Consider the following 20,314-nt stretch of genomic DNA (forward strand, 5'->3'; position numbering starts at 1 on the left):
AGTGAGCGATGAAACCTGTATGTCGGCCGATCATAGCAGGAGCCCCGTCTGTTGTCACCGCCACCAGTTTTTCCAATGCTACCTTCTTCTGCACGAAAAACTCCTTCAGCGTGTTATAAATGTCAACTCCCCTCGTAGTTGTCTTTAAGGGCAGTAGTGTCAGGAGTTCTTCTCTTGTGGAGAAATCTTCAAACACCATCCGGATGAAGACCAATAGCTGCGCTGTACTGCTGCCGTCCACGGACTCGTCGCACTGGATGCTAAACCACCTGCACTTTGCCAGATCCCGGTCCAGCTGATCGGCCAGGTTACCAGACATAGCTGACACTCGTCTAGCCATCGTAGATGCCCCCAGTTGGACGTCGGAGAGAGTACAGATTAGATCGGTTCCATTTTTGTCGTCTTTAAGTACAGTGTTAGCTATTATCATCATTGCTTCTTTGACAACTGCTCCATCTGAAAATGCCTTCTTCTTCTTGATCAGAAAATGTGTAGCTCTGAACGAGGCTTCGGTTGCTTTTAGTGACTTTTTTCCCGCCCTCGTGAAAAAAGATTGTTGCTTACCCAAAGCTGCCTTTAGCTCACTGGCTTTTTCTGCACGTAGTGCGCTTCCCGGTGGGTAGTTAGCATGGTAATTTTTGTGACACGTAGTGAAATGTCTCTCAATATTGTGCCGCTTTGCCGTCGCTACGGTCGCCCCACAAATGAGACACACGCAGGTTTCTTTCACAACCGTAAAAAAGAACTCCTTCTCCCATTCCTCGTTAAAGTGATAAGTTTTCTTTCTTTTTTCAGCCATATTTTTGGGGAAAGAAACTGCACTCAGCGCCCATCTTCGCTGTGTCCGCTAGCCTACGTTCCATTAGCACTGGTTTTGTCATGCGCACAATACTGACCATTGAATTAGAACTAGAGTAAGTCAGAGTTCACCCTAACTTTTCTAAACGTCATGTATAATGAGGATATTTTTAAGATACTGTCATTTTTAAAGCTATATAAATGCAAGTGTGATTATAAAAAAGAATAGCAACAGAATAAAAATTTTTTTAGACACAGCTCACTAGTGAGTTGTGCTATTTTTAGAACGGGCCTGCGGGCGACTCATGTGGTCCTTGCGGGCGACCAGGTGCCCGCGGGCACCGTGTTGGTGAGCCCTTGTGTAGATGCAAGAAGGGTAAAAGGAGAGTCGGTGCCACTTCCTACACAGCCCTTGGAATCAGGCACAAAACTCCCTCTCCAAGTAAAAACGAGACAAATCACCAAAAGTGTTGGAACTAAAAGACACAGACACCTGTTTACTTTGAAGCACAGCTGATTATTTTAATTCCACGTGGGCCTGCCAACCCGCTCACTGCTTGGATGTCACAAACTGAGAAACTCACCATGAGCTTCAGAGTCCCACTGCTTCCATCGCTGCAAGTTAATATACAGCTGAATAATAAACATACAGTGTTTAAGCATTATTTAAAATAATATACTAGCCACCTTATGAGTTAAACTTAATCATCATTTGCATCACTGAACTGTGATGTGAGTAAAACCATGAACATGCTGATAGCTTAGTTCTCTGTCACCAGTGAATGACTTTTCTTTGCAACTTTGCAATATTCTCAGTGACTTTTCTGTCTAATACTCTCTCTCTCTCTCTCTCTCTCTCTCACACACACACACACACACACACACACACACACACACACACACACACACACACACACACACACACACACAGATCCACCTCAAGCTCAGGTTCAGTGTCAGCTCTGGTATTTGAGCTAAAGGTGAGGAGTGAAAAGATCCTTGTGTGTCTGCACATAGCACACAAACCGCTGTGATTCAGGCCGTCAGTGGTCACCTCTTCACCTCTCACAGTTACAGCATACGTGTTTCGTGTGTGTGTGCGCGCGTGCGTGTGTGTGTGCTGATTGGGAGGAGGCTGAAAAGCTCTTTCATACTCTCACAGTGTGGCCATTCAGTCCAAGCCATGAGCTCTGTTTCACCTCTGCACCTCCTCTGCTTCAGGCCTCTGCCAATCAACTCGGCTGAATCTCTCCTCTTCCTCATCCTCCCATTCTTCTGTTTATTTCTCCTCACTTTCACTTTTCTTCTGGCTCACTATTTAAAAAAAAAAAAAAGACCTCTGCATCTGACCACTCTGTTTACTCTGAGCTGGGTTTGTTGTGTTTGATGAGCAGTAAAAGCTCTCCTGCCCTCCCCAATAAAACACTAACCTTTGCAGACACCTCTTTAACTACATGTACGGGGCGGAACGCCATTACACCCTGTCCTCATGGGACCCCACATCTCCTGTTTGTGAAGAGCCTCTCATAAAGTCTCCATGACAGGAGAAGGCACAAACCTTCAGTCTCCTTCCATCAGTGCCTCATGATAAAAAGTGAGACGCTCAAATAAATAAACATTAAACTAACTTTTGTCACACCTTTAAATCCATGAAATTAGACCCAGAGGTTTCAGTTTGGGGGCAGCAGTTTTCCACCCTGTGAAAGTGGATGGATGGTTGGTTCCAGATAAGTTCTGTCATTAATGTCTGTGAGGCTTTCCCAGCTTATCGGGTGTGATCAACAAGTTCAGCGAATCAAAAAAGATCAGTGCGGCTGCTGGCTGACACTTCACAGACATCCCATCGTGTCATCATGTACTTAAGCTCTGCTGCTGCGTGCTGGATCTCGAGTGTTTAAAAAAAAAAAAGTCCTTCGACTTGCTTTTCATTTCTGGGATGTGGACGAAGTCGCGGGGAGAAGATCTGGGAAATAAGGCGGGTGACATTGTGTGGATGACGGCACGCTCCACAGCTCTGCTCGTTGCTGCTGAGTATTCTCTCTGATGCCTCAGGACGTCACAGTTGAACCAGTCTCACTCTGGGGGGGCCAGCGCCATGGTGCACCACCCCGTGAATGTCAGAAAATGCTTCCAGTCTTACTCATCACCTGCTGTGCCACCTTTGGACTGTGGACTCGTTAACCGAGAACTGCAGAAAACGTCCTGGTTCTATTTGGAGACCCACATCAGGCTGAAACCGAAGCTGCTGTTTGCTCTCTCTGGGACTTCAGGGAGCAATCCTAAGACGGCAGCCACACCAAAAGCTGTCCGGACATGCACAAGGAGATGATCTTGAATGGGTGACTGACCAGATTTAATTTGGTAAGGTTTTTAACCTTCTCTGAACATTTTATTCACACCTCAGATTTAAAATAAAGGCAGCACGTTGGCTCGGTGGTTAACAGAGAGAAAGGGAGGCCTGGGCAGCACAGGTCCATCAGGATCTCGAGGTTTTCTCCTGCCATTAACATGTATCAACTTTAGCTAGTTTAATAACCTCTTCACAGTTGCATTGATCAACGAATTGGCTCACAGTTGGAGTAGCTGCCCACTGCTCTTCTTACCCATCACTTTGAGGGAAACCTTCTACAAGTGGCACAGTTTTCAAACCTGTTCAAGACTGCAAATATGGTGTGGGAGCAGTCTGTTGGATGCAAAATGAAGTCTCTAAGAACTCCAAAAGGTCATCGCAGGATCTGCAGGTAACTCTTGCAATATGACCGGCATGGGAGGAAAGCCAGGAAAAAGCTTTTGCTGTCCAAAAAGAACATTAGAACAAAACTGCAGTTTGCCAGTGAATATTCAGCTTTGGGAATAAAGTGCTTTGAAAAGATGCCTCAGAGATAGTGCTGTTTGGTCGCAGTAAATGTAGACATGTCTGATGCAAACCAAAAGCAGCTTTTCAGGAGAAGAACCTGAAACCAACTGTGAAGCGTTGTGATAGACGTGTTCTGGATGGGGACTGCTTCTCCGCCTTGTGGACTGGACGAGGCTTTGATTCAACAATTCTGCATCATATTACAAAGAGGTGGAAGATAATTTTAGGACACATGAACACTGACGGTGTGAAGAATAGAAGATGAACTGAGGGCTGGTTCAGGAAGCATAAAATGGTAGAGTGGTCTGTTTTATGTTTGAACTCTGAGCTAAAATTGATCGGTCACATATATTCTTGGAAACCAGGAACATGGCAGCATGGATTTTTATTTTCAGGATGTTTAATAATTCCTTCAACAATGAAATGAACACAGCTGCGATGCAGTAGGTCAGAGTGATCGTCTGGCTCTTCACCTCTGTCTTTGTGATAAATGAGTTCTCCTGCACCTCCTTTTCTGCTAGATAGAGTTTGCCTGTCTGAACTGAAGCATAATTGGATTTTTTACTTCTGCAATGTAAAATCTAACTTTCTGTTTAAAGATATGACCTATAAGCCAGAATAATGCTACAACGCCTGTGCATATTTTTCCTTTTTCCAACCAGAAACTTCTTTTGGACATATTTGTGAAAACATTATTTAATCTTCAGCTAATAAAGTGGCTGTTTTTCATTACAGTGGTTTTTAAAGCTAAGATTCAGCAATGGTCAAAGACCACTGCTCATTGCCATTTCAACGCAGTTGTCTTAGGGCACTTTATATTCTCAGGTGAAGAGCCTACAATATTAGAGAGTCACAGCCATCAGGCAGAAACCGAGTGCCTGCGCCACCGTGACGCCACCCGTTGGTTAGTGAAGTCGTGCTTCTGCCACTTTGGTGTTTCCAGACTAGATGAAAAAAAGTGAGGCGTGGATCTGACTGACATTCACAGGTCAGCACTTTGTCAATCACATTTGCCTCTTATAAAGTTCACTCTGTGTTGCGGTGTTTATGACGCGGTCTGTCTTCAGGACTTTGCTGCGCAGCATTTCCTGCTGTGTGATGCACTGTCAGCTCACCTGTGCAGGTTTCCCTCTACATCTTCTCCTATATCTGTCCCACCAATCTGCTCTTTTCCCCGCACACCGCAGGCGAGAATAAGAGACCCACGTTTACCTCTGATAAGGTCCTCTGCCTCCCACCTGTTTGGAAAATCCCTGTTTTCCACTCATCCGTCGCAGGAGCCTGTCCCAGCTGCCATAGGGCAAGAGGCAGGGTACACCCTGTACAGGTCACAGGGCCAACATGGAGAGACAGACAACCATTCACACCTATGGGCAATTTAGAGTGACCAATTAACCTAACCCCAACTGCACTCAGACATGAGGAGAACATGCAAACTCGACACAGAGAGGCCCGGGCCAAGGTGGAATCGAACCCAGGCCTAGATGTCATTTTAGCTGCGAGGCAGCAGTGCTAACCACCACTCCACCATGCTGCCTGTTTTCCACTTTTTTTTGGCCATTTTTGAGGGTCAGTCTAGCTTAAATGTCGCTGTAAAAAGTGCTGACCAATGTTTTTATCCACTAATCACTGAGTCATTGGCTGAAAATGGGTTATTGCGCAGGTCTTGGCCTGCAGTGCATTGTGGGATTTGTAGTATAAGTGGTGGGAGCGCTATTTATCCGCGGGGCATTAATAATAGCTGTATGGAATCATCTCGTGGGCTGTATTAAATTATATCCTTGAGTTTGACACACGGGTTATAGAGTCATGTTTTATTCCATAAATCTTGAAACTAGAGACTGAGACCATGAAGTCATCGTTGAGGTGTTTAATGAGCTCAGTGCAGGTGAGCAGTAGGCTCATTTCCTCACAGACTTCTATACAATTAGACTTCTTTTTACAAACCAGAGGAGTCGCCCCCTGCTGGACATTAGAAAGCATGCCGCTTTAAGATGCTTATGCATTGGCCTCACTTTTTACATCTGGAAGTTTGTAACTGGAGCCTGTATTAATGATGCTACAATGAGCTAAATCTAAATGTCTTGACGTGTATCGTTGAGAAACGCGTGTTTGTCAAACAGCAGAGCGGTTCAGTCCACGGCTTCGGAGCAGTCGAACAAGTTGAGCTTGTGAGCGATTTCAGCGACTGCTGGTCCCACAGGAGCTGCAGACTGCTTTGTATTCAGTTCAGCTGCTCGGCATTCCTGTGACCTGCAGCGTCAGTCTGATAAGATGTTCCGGAAGGTTTGGTTATAGCTTTAAGTGGATCACAATGAGGCAGCGAGGGCCAGCTCGCCCTCGATTAATCCAGCATCTCTCCAGCATGCACTCTCCCCTGTGTTCTATTTATGGCTCTCTCTAGGGTTCTCATGTCTTCAAGTATCTCTTAATTATCTGAAGAGGGAGCTGTGTTAGGATTCACTTAAAGTGCAACGGAGGGTGTAAACACACAACGACGCTGTGAAACAGAGACTGATATTAAATATGTAATCCGTGGCTGTTCAAGACTTCCTGGTGATGTGAAAGATTAAAAGATTCCCTACATGTCTAATCTGGGTTAACCTGCTGAAAGGTTTCCACACAGGGTTATCTGGGGCCTACACAAATGCAGGTCAACAAGATGATAACATTTAATGTGATTTGGCTTATGTGGCGTGTGTAGAGTGTGCAGTCCTTCCAAGCAATGCAAGAAAATTGGTCATTTAAAGGATAATTCTGGTTTATTTCAGTATGGGCTGGGCACTTTATCAATTATTAAAGTGGACTTATTCTCCTTTTTCCTCTTCCACTGGTGGCTCTTCAAATTAAATGTGGCCAGCATTTCTAATAATGAGTTCAGTGTATGTACAGTAATCCCTGTAAGCTAGAAGTTCATGCAAAGCTACAGTAGCAGAGTCAAAGAATAAGTACATGAAGCTGGGAATGAGCTGAGTACGTCCTTTTTCAGATATTATCTCTGAGGGTGGTCAAAAAAATCAATTCTCACATACTAATCAATGCTAAAAATTGCTGTTGAATAAAATACTCATTTACAGTGGCATCGACACCAGCTGTGCCTCCAGCCGATACACAGCATGCTGCAGGGGCGCACAGCCCCTCCCCTCACCAACAGCTGGAGTATCTGACCTTCACAACACTGAACAACTGTAGGAGGAATTTCAGAGGTACTTCAACAGCACTGACGTATTGAACAGTTATCATAAATGTTAACCTGGCCGGCGCACACGTTAATGGGACTCAGGGAATACGGAGCCGACAGTACCTTTATCCAATAGGCACGTTAGCCGGTTATCCTTAAGGTAACAGCTAACAGCCGTGGCTGATGATAAAACGATAAACGTGGGAGCGAGGCAGCAAACGCCGCCAGTCCTGCCGCGCTGTAATGCTGTAATGGAGCGTGTTCATGTAACAGGATAACACAGTTATTAGCGTCTGAAGATGGTCAGTGTTTCTCTCAAAGACTGAAGCTGAGAAAAGTTTGGCATCCACTAAACAGAAGCAGATGCAGCCACCCTCACCTCCGATCAGCAGAAGCACAGCGCTCCCTCAGACAGCCCGAGACATCGTTGCCTTTTTTTTCTGGCACTGCATCATTCAACTTAAAAATAGCGTTGGCACTGATATCATTGTTTGTATTGTTCTATCTTTCTACAAAAAAAGCCTCGAGTATAGAGTATTTTCCTGGATGTCGATATCAAGTTTAAAATTCTAGTATTGTAACAACTCTACTGCATAGTGATATACTTTTTAATGAGGTACAGGCTGAGACCATAGACTGTAAAAAGATGGACGTAGCCATTCAGTCACCCATTGGTTAGTGAAGTCTCATGCTGCTTTCACTGTCGCCATCTTGGATCTGATGAGCAAGAGGCAGATTTGACTGAAACCGAGGACGTTGCGCTCTCATTGGCTGATGACTTGTCACTAACTATCCTGGATAATCCTCTTTCAGAGCGTTTTAAAACTAGACATGACAAGCGAGGGGTCGATCTTAGTGATAAAATGATAGGGCAGCAAACTGTCAATCCTACTGTGATCAGGTGAGCAGAAGGCTCAGTTTGTCTTTGACTTCTATACAATCACACTTGTTTTTACAACCAGATGAGTCGCCCCCTGCTGGACATTAGCAAGAATTCACTTCTGTAATGGCTTCACTTTTCAGACCTGGAAACTATGCCCATCATTTTTTCCTGTATATGGATGTGACTGTGCAGGAAAGCCTCCCCTCTCTGCATCTCTGTCCTTCCTCACGCTCCTCCTGCAGCGTGGAAGGAGACAGCGTGGCAGTCCAACAATAAATAATAACTCAAACTTTGAAGGTTACAAAATGCTGCTGTGACATTTTTGGCAACAGCTGACAAAGTTTGTTGAATTGCGTAAACGAAACGCTAAGAAAGGAAGTTAGTCCTTCGCCAAGGCTCCACTGACAAAAACTGTCATTTTTCCCTCACAAATAGACAGTTATAGTTTTTAACATCAGTGTAAAATGTACTCAACTCTGCTCGGTTTTAGAGTTTTCCATTAGGTGGTCTTACCTGGTAACAGGTACTTTTTTTAGTACCTACTCAGCCGGGTTTCCAAGTGAGCTGAGTTGAGCCAAAAATTATGACATCAACAGAATGCATGCCACTGATTGGCCAGGGAGTGAAGTCATTAGATGAGTCATGAGAGCAGCTCCTTCTCAACAATCAAATCTGCGGTTTTTGACGCCCGGCAGCGAGGGAAATGGCTGCACGCTAACTGATGTTTTTCTTGGGGGCTGACGACAAGAATCCAAACTCAGTTTCACGTGGAGGATCATCGGCGACCATCAGAGTGGCGTCTGCTGCTGGGACTGAGCAGTTTTAGGCAGTTTTCAGTGGAATAGTTCGGTTTCCACACCTGAAGGCGGAGCATTAGATGAGGCGTGAGGACAGGAGCATGCTCATTTTTCCAGGCAGAAACAGTCGGTGCCCCCTCCTGAATCACATACTGTTGTATAATTCAAATCAAGCAAGCATTTGGGCTTCTTGGATAGACTTCCATGTGGATATACCTTTTATATGCCACATCTACATATAAGGCTGTAACCAGGTCACTGGTGAACATGTGAATGTTAAGAGGTGAAGCAAAAGTTAAGAGTGAGTGGCCACATTTTGGCCTGCAGCGATTTGCCTGAGGAACATAAAACGTTAATGAGACATCAGTCTGAGTCGTCCCAGTGGAAGTAATGCTCTCAGCCGGGCCGCCCCTATAAAAGTCGTCCAGCTCTGCTGCTGCGTGAGGTTGTGCATATTTAAATGGCTTTTGTAGAGCCACGATCACATTGTTTGTTACCTTCAGCTGTACCGAGAAGTTTAATGCTGCATTTGGTTTTCTTTCTGTTCTGATTCAGCTTCTTTTGATGGCATGCGTTCATTACAGGGCTTCATAAAAACGCTGCTTAGTCCAAACAGCTGAGGTTCTTTTGAGCCACTGAAAATAAACTCAGCCTGCAGGACTCGTTCTGCTATGACAACAACTCTTCCTCCTCCTCCTTGTGCGACTGAAAACTCAGACATGAACTTAACCATTCATGGCTGTATCGGCCTGAGTTTGGGCTACGCACCCAAAATCATCACCCATTAACAGAAGCCCATTCATGGAAATAAATGGCCCTCATTAGAATGGCTTTTTCACTCTTCATTACCTCAACACAGATGGACACAAGACTGCCCACACACACACACACACACACACACCTGCATCAGCAGCTTTTTCCTTGGAACAGGTTTGTAGGCCTTGATTAGTTAATTGTACAATTCATAGCAGGTGACTGAGAACTTTCTCCTGCTTAAGCTCTTTAAGTTGAAAACATCTTCATCATAACAAGCCCCTGAAATAACTATAAAAAGACTGTACAAACAGAAGGGGGCCGGTGTACTCTGATTGGTTCAGGGTCAAAATAGAGCCTGTATATTTAGATGTGATGAGATCAAAGCCTTTCATCCCACTCTTTCAGCCTCTATAATAAGAAAAGATTATCTTACAGTAGTCAGCTTTGTTTGCTGAATTAGATAAAGGACACATTTTCTGTGTGTGTTGATGGAAAGAAGAGAAAATCCATCAGAGGAGAGAGAAAATAGAAACCTTTTAAAGGTTCCTAAAGGGAGCAGGAGCTGATCCTGACATTTGGTATGGGTCAAGCTGCAAAAACACGGCATCCTCCGCTTCCCAGTTTGCAACAAATAAGCCTTTTTTTTTTTTTGTTAGAGCCTTGTCTGTCACATACCACACATTTAGTTTGTAACACAGTCTTTGTGTAGCCTCCAAGCCCGAGCTGGTACCTCTGCTCACATCACAAATGTCTTAACAAACTCCTCTCACTGCTGCATAAAATGTTTTCTCAGATGGAGGTGGTTTCAGCTAATCAGATTTGTCCGTGCTGAATGACAGCCGAGCTTTGTGGGTGAGATTAAGGAGGATTCCTTTCAGCTCTCTACACAGGGCGTAAAATGGCCTACAAGCACTTAAAACAAATTTTTCTGTGGCGACACAAAAATTGTCAAAAGTGTGACTGAGACCGATCTAGAGGTTAATTAGCAAGAACTCCAAAGTACACTAGGGTTGTTTTCAGCTGAGTGGTTGGGAAGAGAGTTTGCACCACGTGGAAAAGGGTAGATTTCCCACTTCTTCTTCACGCGAACTCTGCTGTCATTTTCTTTTCTGCATTTTCAGCTTTTTTTCTCTTCTTCTTTGCATTCTGGCAACACACTTTTTTCTTTTTTTTTCTTTTTTTTTGCAGGACAGTGTGCAAATGCATCTCTGTGTTGGCTGAATTCCTGTAATCCTACTGTGTGAGGAGCCAAAGAGATTCGCATACATTACAAACTTGTTTGTGGGTCAGTCAGAAAATGCTTTTTTGTGCTGGGAAGGAAAGTTTGTTTAGAAAAGCAAAAGAAGAAAGTGCCAGATGATGGTGGATGCTGTTTCTTTTTGTGGCCAATTAGCAGTCAGTGATAAACTTCTTTTTTTTCTCTCACCACTTCACACTGGACTCTTTGGTTAAAGGCTCAGTCACACAGGCCTAGAGACTGGTTGGCAATCCCGTGGCAACCTCTGGTTGCTGAGGAAAAATGTGTGCTGGAGGTTGCAAAGAGAATGCTGCACCAAAATCCTCTTTGTGACCAATTTCACACTAGTGACTGCCAGCAACCTCCAGCAACCTCCTGCAACTGTTCACCAACTGGTCACAGAATACACACTTCTCCCTGGAAACAGGTGGTTATCAGCGGGTCACTGACTGGTCTCTAGGCTTGCATTACTGGGGCTTTAGCAGTGAATAGGCAGTTATAGGTAGAGTATACTGTCAGAAATCAGACAGGATAGCTTGTGAAACATCTGCTTACATCTTGCTGAATGCAGTTGTGTAAATCCACAAAGAGCAGCAGCTGAATATAGCCTGCGCACAGAGGAAATCTTCTGGAGTGCACAATAGAAATTATTGTGAATTGTGATTTTTTTTTTTTTTTTTTTCTTTTTCCCCCCTCACTTAGCGAGTAGGGTCCCCCACCTTCTGAATTCACTGTAACCCCTGATTGTACTTATTTTTCTGTTTGTGTGGATGCAATGTTGCCCTCTACAATATAGGCAACAGAAAATAAAGCAGTTTTTTTTTTAAATTCTCTTTCTTTTCTCTCCTCATGGTTTATATAAGTGTTCAGGCTGAGTACATCCATTAGAATTAGAATAAAGTTTGTATTCTCATGTACTAATATAATTTTATTATATGAATGGAGCACAAGGTGCAGTTAGCTTTGCACAAAAAGAGAAACGTCCTTCAAAGAGCTACCTGTGCCTGTACTTCATCTTTTACTAGAATATTTTTAACATAAGTATCTGTACTTCTTCTTAAGTACAGAATGTCTGCACTTTTGCCACCTCTGGTTGTTTGAGAGATTATGTGACAGTCGTTTGTTCTGATTTATTGTTCCAATCAAGGTCGGTGTGAGCAACACCGGCGGGCCCGTCAGTCTGCCTGAAAGCAGCATGATCTGTCATCCCAAACGAGGACTGTCTCCATATTGGGACGGACACACACACACACACACACACACACACACACACACACACACACACACACACACACACACACACACACACACAGGGAGAAAGTCAAGTTATCCTGCTGTGAGTTGCTGAGTCGTAGCCGTGCAGCGTGGCATAGAGCAGCTCCTCTAATTGAGTTTACACACCAGTGGAAGGAGAGTGTCAGGACAGCCTTCACACTTGCAGCACCCTGCAGCGGCTGGTTCACGCTGGATCACTGCCTTACTTCAGAGGAGCCAGCACTGGGATAATAACACAAGGAAGGCATCCGCCATCCCAAAGGGACAACCCACTGTGCCAGAGGAGGCAGCTGCTACACAGTGTGGGATGGATTATTTGTTAAAGTCAGAAGTGAAACTCTTGTGCAGCAGGTCAGAAATCAAAGCTCAGGAAGGTTGGAAGACCAATTTGTTCGACTTCAGTGGCTGACCACAAATACTTAAGCAGAGCTTCTGAGACATTTTCAAGGTCAGATCCTTTAAATATGTATCATACCAGCAATGTCAGGGCTGGTGGTGATTCAGTCACTAGATGAAATCCTTTTACAGGTTCTTTTATTTATTTATTTATTTCAAATCGTATACATGTGTATAAGCCCTGCGGCACGACCAGGGGTGCCCCCCCCCCCCCCCCCCCCCCAACGACCCTGAAAAGGATAAGCAGAAGAAGATGGATGGATGGTATACATGTGGACACACCAGGAGGCTTAGCTGTTTACTGAGGAATTAATGATATTCATCATACTTCTTTAAAAGGGAACCTGCTATGTTAATTTCCAGCTCCATATTCATAATCTGGGACTTAACTAGAGCAGCCTGACACAATTCACTATCCAAAAAAATCTGTAATTATCTTACTCTGGGCCTTTATGCAGCCCCTCAGTTCATCATCTGTTTGGAGCAAGTTGTTTAGCTCCTGTCTCTTTAAGGCCTTCTTTCTTCTGATTGGCCACCCCTCACCTGCTACTAAATAAATAATATATTGTTCTTGAAACAAACACACTGCAGTCACTCCATTACCTTTTCCCTTAAGTAAGTATCCACCCACCCATCCATCCATCCATCTTCTGCTTATCTGGGGCTGGGCTGAGGGGGCAGCAGCCTAAGCAGAGAAGCCTAGACCTCCCTCTCCCCAGCCATCTGGGATCATCCAGGAGAACACCGATGCATTCGCAGCTGTGAGATATAATCTCTCCTGGGTCCTGGGTATGCCCTGGGGTCTCCTCCTGGTAGGACATACCTGGAAAACCTCACACAAGAGGCACCCAGGAGGCATCCTAGTCAGATGCTCAAACCACCTCAACTGGCTCCTTTTGATGTGGAGCAGCAGCAGCTGCACTTCTCACCCTATGTCTAAGGGAGAGGCCAGCCACCCTTCGGAGGAAGCTCATTTCTGCCGCTTGTATCTGTGATCTTGTTCTTTCAGTCACCACCCAAAGCTCGTGACCATAGGTGAGGGTAGGGACGTAGATCGACCAGTAAATCGACAGCTTCACTTTTACACTCAGCTCCCTCTTCACCACGACAACTGGTGCAGCATCCGCATCCCTGCAGACGCAGCCCCGATCCGTCTGTCGATCTCCCTCTCCCTTCTCCCATCCCTTGTGAACAAGACCCCGAGATTCTAAAACTCCTCCACCTGGGGCAGCAACTCATCCCTTTTCCGGCTGAGGACCATGGCCTCAGACTTAGAGGTGCTAATTTTCATGCCAGCTGCTTCAACCTCGGCTGCGAACTGTTCCACTGTGAGCTGGAGGCCACAGCCTGATAAAGCCAATGGACCGCATCATCTACAGAAAGCAGAGATGAGATTCTCAGTCCACCAAGGCGCAAGCCTTCCACTACCTGGCTACGCCTAGAAATTCTGTCTATTAAAATTATGAACATAATCGGTGACAAAGGGCAGCCCTGGTGGAGTCCAACAGCCACAGGAAACGAGTTCGACTTATTACTATCCGACTAACGGATGAACCCTCCTTTCCAGCATCCTGGCATAGACCATACCAGGGAGGCTGAGGAGCGTGGTACCCCGATAGTTGGAGGACACCCTCCAGTCACCCTTCTCAAATATGGGGACCACCACCCCGTCTGCCAGTGGTGTCGCCATGCGACGTTGCAGAGGTGTGTCAGCCAAGACAGCCCTACAACACCCGGAGCCTTCAGGCCTTCACTTCAGAGGCCCTGCCACCAAGGAATAGAATTAAGAGTCCCTAACATAACAACAACACCACCAACCAGAGGACAGCAGAGGATGAACAGAGGTACAGATAAAAAAACAATGAATGACAGATCAGTGGGCTCGAAAGGCCAGAGAGTAAAGACTTAAAAGCAGAGAAGGTGTCTAATTTATAAATGCAGACAGATTTCCCATATGATGCAATCAGTCTGAGTCGGTCTGCACTGATGAGCAGCCCGTCTAAGCCGTGAGGTTCTGGCCACAGTGGGAAAAGGTCGTTTCTGTCTGATGTGAATTTCTGTGTATGTAGATGGCAGCAGATTTGTGCTTTCCCTGGTTTATCACAGTTAATCACCGTTACCACAAACAGACTGCATGCAGTTGTCAACTTGATCTCATTCAGCTGCAAACTGAAAGCAGAGTGATGGCAGACCGACTCCGTCTTATTGCTGTTTTATCGCCGTGTTGACTAAAGTCTGTTTGAAGACAGCAGCTGACTGTGAGCGGTAAATGATGTGACTGTAGCATTATTGGAAAGAATTTGGACTATTTTCAGCTGTCAAATAGGGCTTTACAGAAAAACTGCACACAAAGGTGCAAACCACTGCTCTTTGTTTTTTATATATAAAACATTGTGCAAACTGCAGCTGTGTTAATAAAGAAAATGTGGATCAGTGTGAGAGCCAAAGAGAGCGGGTGGAGAGGTTAGTGAGTGATGAAGGTGCGTCCTCGGTGCCTCCTCGGGGAAACACATAGCAGTGGCTCTTCCGCTGTGTCTGTCTCTTAAGTGGCTTTAAAAGCCTGGAGGAGACACCACTAATCTCAATGGTGGATCATCTCTCTCTCGTACAATTCAAGTGGCCTGGAAGCTGGCACTCACAGTCTCCCTGCATCTCTCCAGGGAGCTCTCTAAATGCCACACGCCAGTTATTTCCATCCACCCTCTGTGTGCAGCAAAGACTCGTCCCCTGTTACGCTGATTATCACTCTCTCCCACTCAGACTCTGGATTATGCTGATCATTCAAAATTCCAGCGTGAGACGCACATTCTTGCTGACTGCCTTTTAAAAGTCACAGTGAAATTAATAAAAAAATTATTCAAGTGGAAGATCAGAACTGATGAAGAATGAGCAGACTGGAGAGGGGCGGGGAGACTGATTCACACCAGTGAGGTCCAACTGCAGATCAGACTGTTACAGACATCAGTCTGCAAATTATTGCAAGTGTATGTAAATAAAAACTAAGGTTCACAAATATCCATCCATCCATCCTCTTCTGTTTATCCTTTTGGGGGGGGGGGTGTAATTTACCCACACACGTTCCTGTACAGATACCAACAGTTTGAATACATGCAAATGTGCACATCACGACCTTAATAAATATTCATGTTGTCTGCTCAGGTTTTAAACTGTCAAACAGCTTCCTGTGCATACAAATATCTAAATATATTTGTGACATTTGTTTTGATTGCTTGCAGGTATTTACCTTCTTACAGGTGTGTGACTTCAATTTTAGATCACCTGATGCACAGAATACACTGTTTGCTTTCTGTGCTGTTGGAAAACTGAATCTGATTCTCGACTTGTTTCAAATCAGGAATTAGAATTTTTTTTCTAAAAATAAAAGGCAGAATGTTTCCTCTTAATTATAACAAAGATTGTATATAAAAAGATGGCCTTGTTATTCGAAGCCTTGGTGTTAGTGTGTATAAAAGATACTGTAGATGTAGCTGTTGGTGGCTTAACGTTATCATTTTGGCTGTCATGTTGGTTTTTTTGGACCCAGATGTGACTGCTGTTTGGCACGAGTGTAGAGTGCTAAGTTACCAGCTAATGCTCAGACACAGATGCCTGATGTTTAGTGCTCAGTAACATCCAAATACACTCCTAGAATTTTCTTGGATGGTCTGTTAGTCCAATGAAGCCACAGCAGCCATATTATTGGTCAGATAATTGCATTAAAATACTCCAAAAGGCTCCAACAGCACAAACACGGTCCAGAGGTCCAGTTCAGGGACTCCAGTTAGCTGAGGTGAAGCCTAGCAGACAGCTAGCAGCTACAGCCGCCTGTGTCAAAGAGGCCCCGCCCCCTAATAATGTAAATTTTATGCCGTAATCCAATTTAAACAGGTGACTTATAGACCCCCCCTCCAGTTAGGTGAGGTGAAGCCTAGCAGGCAGCTAGCAGCTACAGCCGCCTGTGTCCCCATCTACCTGTCAGTCAAAGAGGCCACGCCCCTAATAATTTAAACTTTAAGCCTTAATCCAATTTAAACAGGTGAGTTATAGAAACATCCCCCCCCCCCATACAGCTGTTATGAAGGAGGAAATTATCCACAGAGACCAAAGCAGTTTCTGTATCAGCTGTAAACATGTTTATTTCTGCTGGGAGTCTATGGGGACTGACTCACTGCTGCCTCTGCTGGACTGCAGAAGAACTGCAGATTCATGGAAGTTCTTTGTGTGTGTGTGTGTGTGTGTGTGTGTGTGTGTGTGTGTGTGTGTTGTCAGTGCACAGAGAGTCAGACTGCAGTGTTCCTGCCAGAGTTCGCGCTCTCACCTCAGGGCAGCTTCATGGAGGACGCCACAGAGGATCAGTTTCTCACCTACAGATACGACGACCAGGTCAGTCATGTGCTCTGAAAAGCTGACTCTAAGACTGTGAACTGATCCGTTAATTATCACTGAAGCTAAAAAAAAAAAAAAAAAAAAAAAAAAGGTTGTTAGGTTGTTAATGGATACAGATGCGGTGCTTTGGATTTGTGCCATTGTGTCTTGGGTATACTGGGAATGTGCTTGTGTGTTTGTACATTTTTTTGTATATCAGGAGTGAAACTGAAATATCTCTCTACAGATGGCATCTCTTTAGGTTGCTTTGTACAATGTTGACATCTGTAGTCCAACTGAAGCAATCAGATGGGATATTTTTATGACAGGTTTTAGTATTTCTCCTTGGCACTAATGTTTAGCAGTAGTTTGCCCCAGACATGGATATAACATATATTTGTTATCCTACTTTCTGTAAGTCAGAGCCTCTTGTGTAGGAAGCTTCCCTGATCACTGTCAGCAACCACACAAATGGACTCGAGTTCCCTTTGAAAGCAGTTTTTGAACTTCTTAACATCCACCATCTTTGGACCGTCTCGGGTCGGTCTGTTGTAGCCACATGGTAAAGAAACCTTTTCCCATGATGCATTGTGTTCATTTTGGCCAGACAGTTTGTTTCCATTAAAAGACTTTTCCATGTTGGTGTTCCAAATAGGCTGAAGTCCACCAGGTGAGGACATTACTCACACCCAACACACAACCACAGATGGGTCGCCTGTGAATGAGATTTTTTTTTGGGTGGAAATAACTGCATATGAAGTACTGATACAGAAAATTACAAGTTTATTCACAACTTTTCATGCATTTGTATCCTACAGTAACACACAGTGGGCGTCACAGTGGGAGCCAGCATAAGACGCTCCGATGGCGGGGATTGAAATGATGAGTGCAGAACTTAGTGCAGGTTGGGATGAATTTAATTCACCCGGAAACATGAAATGATAAAAACAGTGTGACGCTCTCAGCCCGCTGCTCTCCTGGCTGTCATCAGTCAGATGCGTGTTGTGATTGTTCTGCCTTTGTCCTCAGCTCCAGCTCACCTTCATCACACAGCGTGGTTAACTCAAGCTTTCTTAATGAGCCTCTCTCTCTTTCAAAATAGATAAGAAGTAGTTAGAGCTCTGAGAACAGCAGGCTGCCGGTTTGGGAGTGATTACAGGTTTCAATCCAGAGGTCTGGTGGTGAAAGCTTCTCACCTTTGTATGCCAAATCATTGCTTTAAACGAATCATCGTGTCAGGGATGTATTTTTACATATAATAAATTTGATGCGATTAAGGCCATGTGTAGGTGTTTAGTGTTGGCGTGAGCAGCAGATGGTGTTACCACAGTGGATCAGAAACCACAGGCTGAAAAACAGGTGGACTGGAGGCTCCTCCTCCTCCTTCACTGGAGCAGACTGCATGAGCTCGATGTGCTAACTGACGCATACCCCAGTTGTTACTCCTTGGCAGTGGACCGCAGGTAACAGATCTAACGTGTCAGCAGTGCTGCTCCCTCTGTTTTTTCCCACCAGTTAATAATGCTCTGTCACATTTTCTAGCTCACCGTCTGTCCTGCATTAAACTTAGATACAAAACACCAGCTGGCAGATCAGCCAGGTGAGGTCCCAGAGGGGATTCCCAGGACATTCCCAAAATCAAGAAAAGAGGGGATACAGTTTAATTTGAGTTTATCACAATCTGAAGGCACGGTCTTTGAGCTGACGCGACGATCAGACGAAGCAGGGAATGCCTTCCAATCCTCCTCCTGTCACAGATGGTCCGAAAAGATGGGAAGCAGTTTGAACCTTGGATCTCGATGCTGTGACATCACATGTCAGGAGAGAAAAAATCATTATTTTCTTTGCTTCTTGTTTTTCAAAATTCAGGATTGCTTCCCGGTGCTTTAGGTGACGGTCGTGCTCAGGAGCAGGTTTCAGGTCTTTATTCACAGATTTCTGAGAGAAGCAGTAAACGTCTGTGACACGTTCATCACAGGCATAAACTTTTATCCTTTTTCAGATTTTTAAATCCCTCTTTGCTTAAATGTTTTAACTGGATGAAGAAGTTTGAAGACTGAGCACCATGAATGCTGGCCTGTCTCAGCTCACTTCACTCAGGTTTATTTTAGCCTGAAAGGTGATAAAAGGTACTGGATTGATTGATTGAGTCATTCATTCATTCATACAAGTTACATTGATTGGTGCATGTATTTCAGTCTATTGATCTGTGTTCTGTTTACTTATTGATGAACACATTTGTACACAGATCAGTAGACTGCATCTTTGAGGCGTTTTTCCAGGCTGAAACACGTGTCTAAATGGAAAACAAATACTGAATGTAGGACAGTGTTTCTGTGCAAAAAGCTGGAGGATAATTCGAGTTTCATTCAGTCACTTTTGGCTCTTTCAAAACTGGGTGTGTATATTTTGTGGCGGTGGTAGTTTTAATTTTCCTTAAACATGTCACTGTAAACTGAGCAGATAATCTCTGTGATCAGAATCACATACCTGCGGATTAGTGCTAAGGAAAATCCAAGTGATGTCAGTCCAGTGAAGCCACAGCAGCCATATTATTGGTCAGATAATTGCATTAAAAATGCTCCAAAAGGCTCCAACAGCACAAACACGGTCCAGAGGTCCAGTTCAGGGACTCCAGTTAGCTGAGGTGAAGACTAGCAGACAGCTAGCAGCTACAGCCGCCTGTGTCGAAGAGGCCCCGCCCCCTTATAATGTAAATTTTATGCCATAATCCAATTTAAACAGGTGACTTATAGAAACCCCCCCCCCCCCATCGCCCCCCCCCCCACACACACACACACACACACACACACACACACACACACACACACACAGCTGTTATGAAGGGGGAAATTATCCACAGAGAAGCAGTTTCTGTTGTTCAGAATTATTTGTAGTGTGATTTTTGCAGTCACAGTTGTTATTTGTCATTTTTGATGCATGCACACACTTTCACACTTTGTAACCCCGATTCATATTATCCACTCACATCTGCATAGAGCTGAAACACTCTTTAAAAGGGTGCTCACAAAAGCTTTCATGGTCGTTGGCTCTGCTGGTGAGGAAACCGAGTTTAAGCCTCGCATTTTAAAAGTGCTGGACGTAGGTGTTGGCTCTGTAAGAGGTTTTCGTCTAATATTGCATTCCTGTGGAGCTGTGTGTGTGTGTGTGTGTGTGTGTGTGTGTGTGTGTGTGTGTGTGTGTGTGTGTGTGTGTGTGTGTGTGTATTGATGAGGAGCAAATTTTCAACTTGCCGCTGTGTGTGAAAAAACAATTTCAAAAATGCAAATTGAGAGCATTTCTCTACTTTTTACACCACCCTGAAATTAAGCCTGTGTCAGAGGGTCTCTCACTCACACACACACACACGCACACACACACACACGCACACACACACTGACCCCATTCTTCTTATAACTTCTGTAATATGGAGATTTTTTCTTCTTTTTGATTCAATAAAGCAGCGCAGTGCAGGAAAGTGATCCATCTGGCTCTGGAGTGTGGTTAATAAGGACATCTCTGCACGGCTTTGGACACAAACACATAAATCTTGTTAAGAACTTGAGAGCACACTGTGTTTTGAAAGCCTTGCAGCTGACAAATATCATACAAATGGTCCCTAATGAAACACAGGAACCTTGTTTGGAGTGATTCGACTTGGACGAGTTGTCGGGAGCTCTCTGGCCGTCTGCGCTGCTCAGGGTTGTTGTTGTAGCGCCGTGTGCCAGAGCCTCACAAAGCCTCAGGATGGCATTGTATTGCTGTGAGG

At 44.6% G+C, this 20,314-nt stretch overlaps 1 protein-coding gene across 1 annotated transcript in view; it reads left to right on the forward strand.

Annotated features, from left to right (window-relative positions):
• The window catches only part of adamtsl3 (ADAMTS-like 3), a 242,284-nt gene that overhangs the window by 13,713 nt on the left and 208,257 nt on the right, over window positions 1-20,314 (forward strand). The window contains exon 3 of the mRNA XM_030724142.1: window positions 16,450-16,563. Within this exon, the coding sequence (XP_030580002.1) occupies window positions 16,450-16,563 (114 nt within the window). The remainder of the gene's footprint in view (window positions 1-16,449; window positions 16,564-20,314) is intronic.

This window comes from Archocentrus centrarchus, unplaced genomic scaffold, assembly GCF_007364275.1.
Source record: "Archocentrus centrarchus isolate MPI-CPG fArcCen1 unplaced genomic scaffold, fArcCen1 scaffold_32_ctg1, whole genome shotgun sequence".
Taxonomy (NCBI): domain Eukaryota; kingdom Metazoa; phylum Chordata; class Actinopteri; order Cichliformes; family Cichlidae; genus Archocentrus; species Archocentrus centrarchus.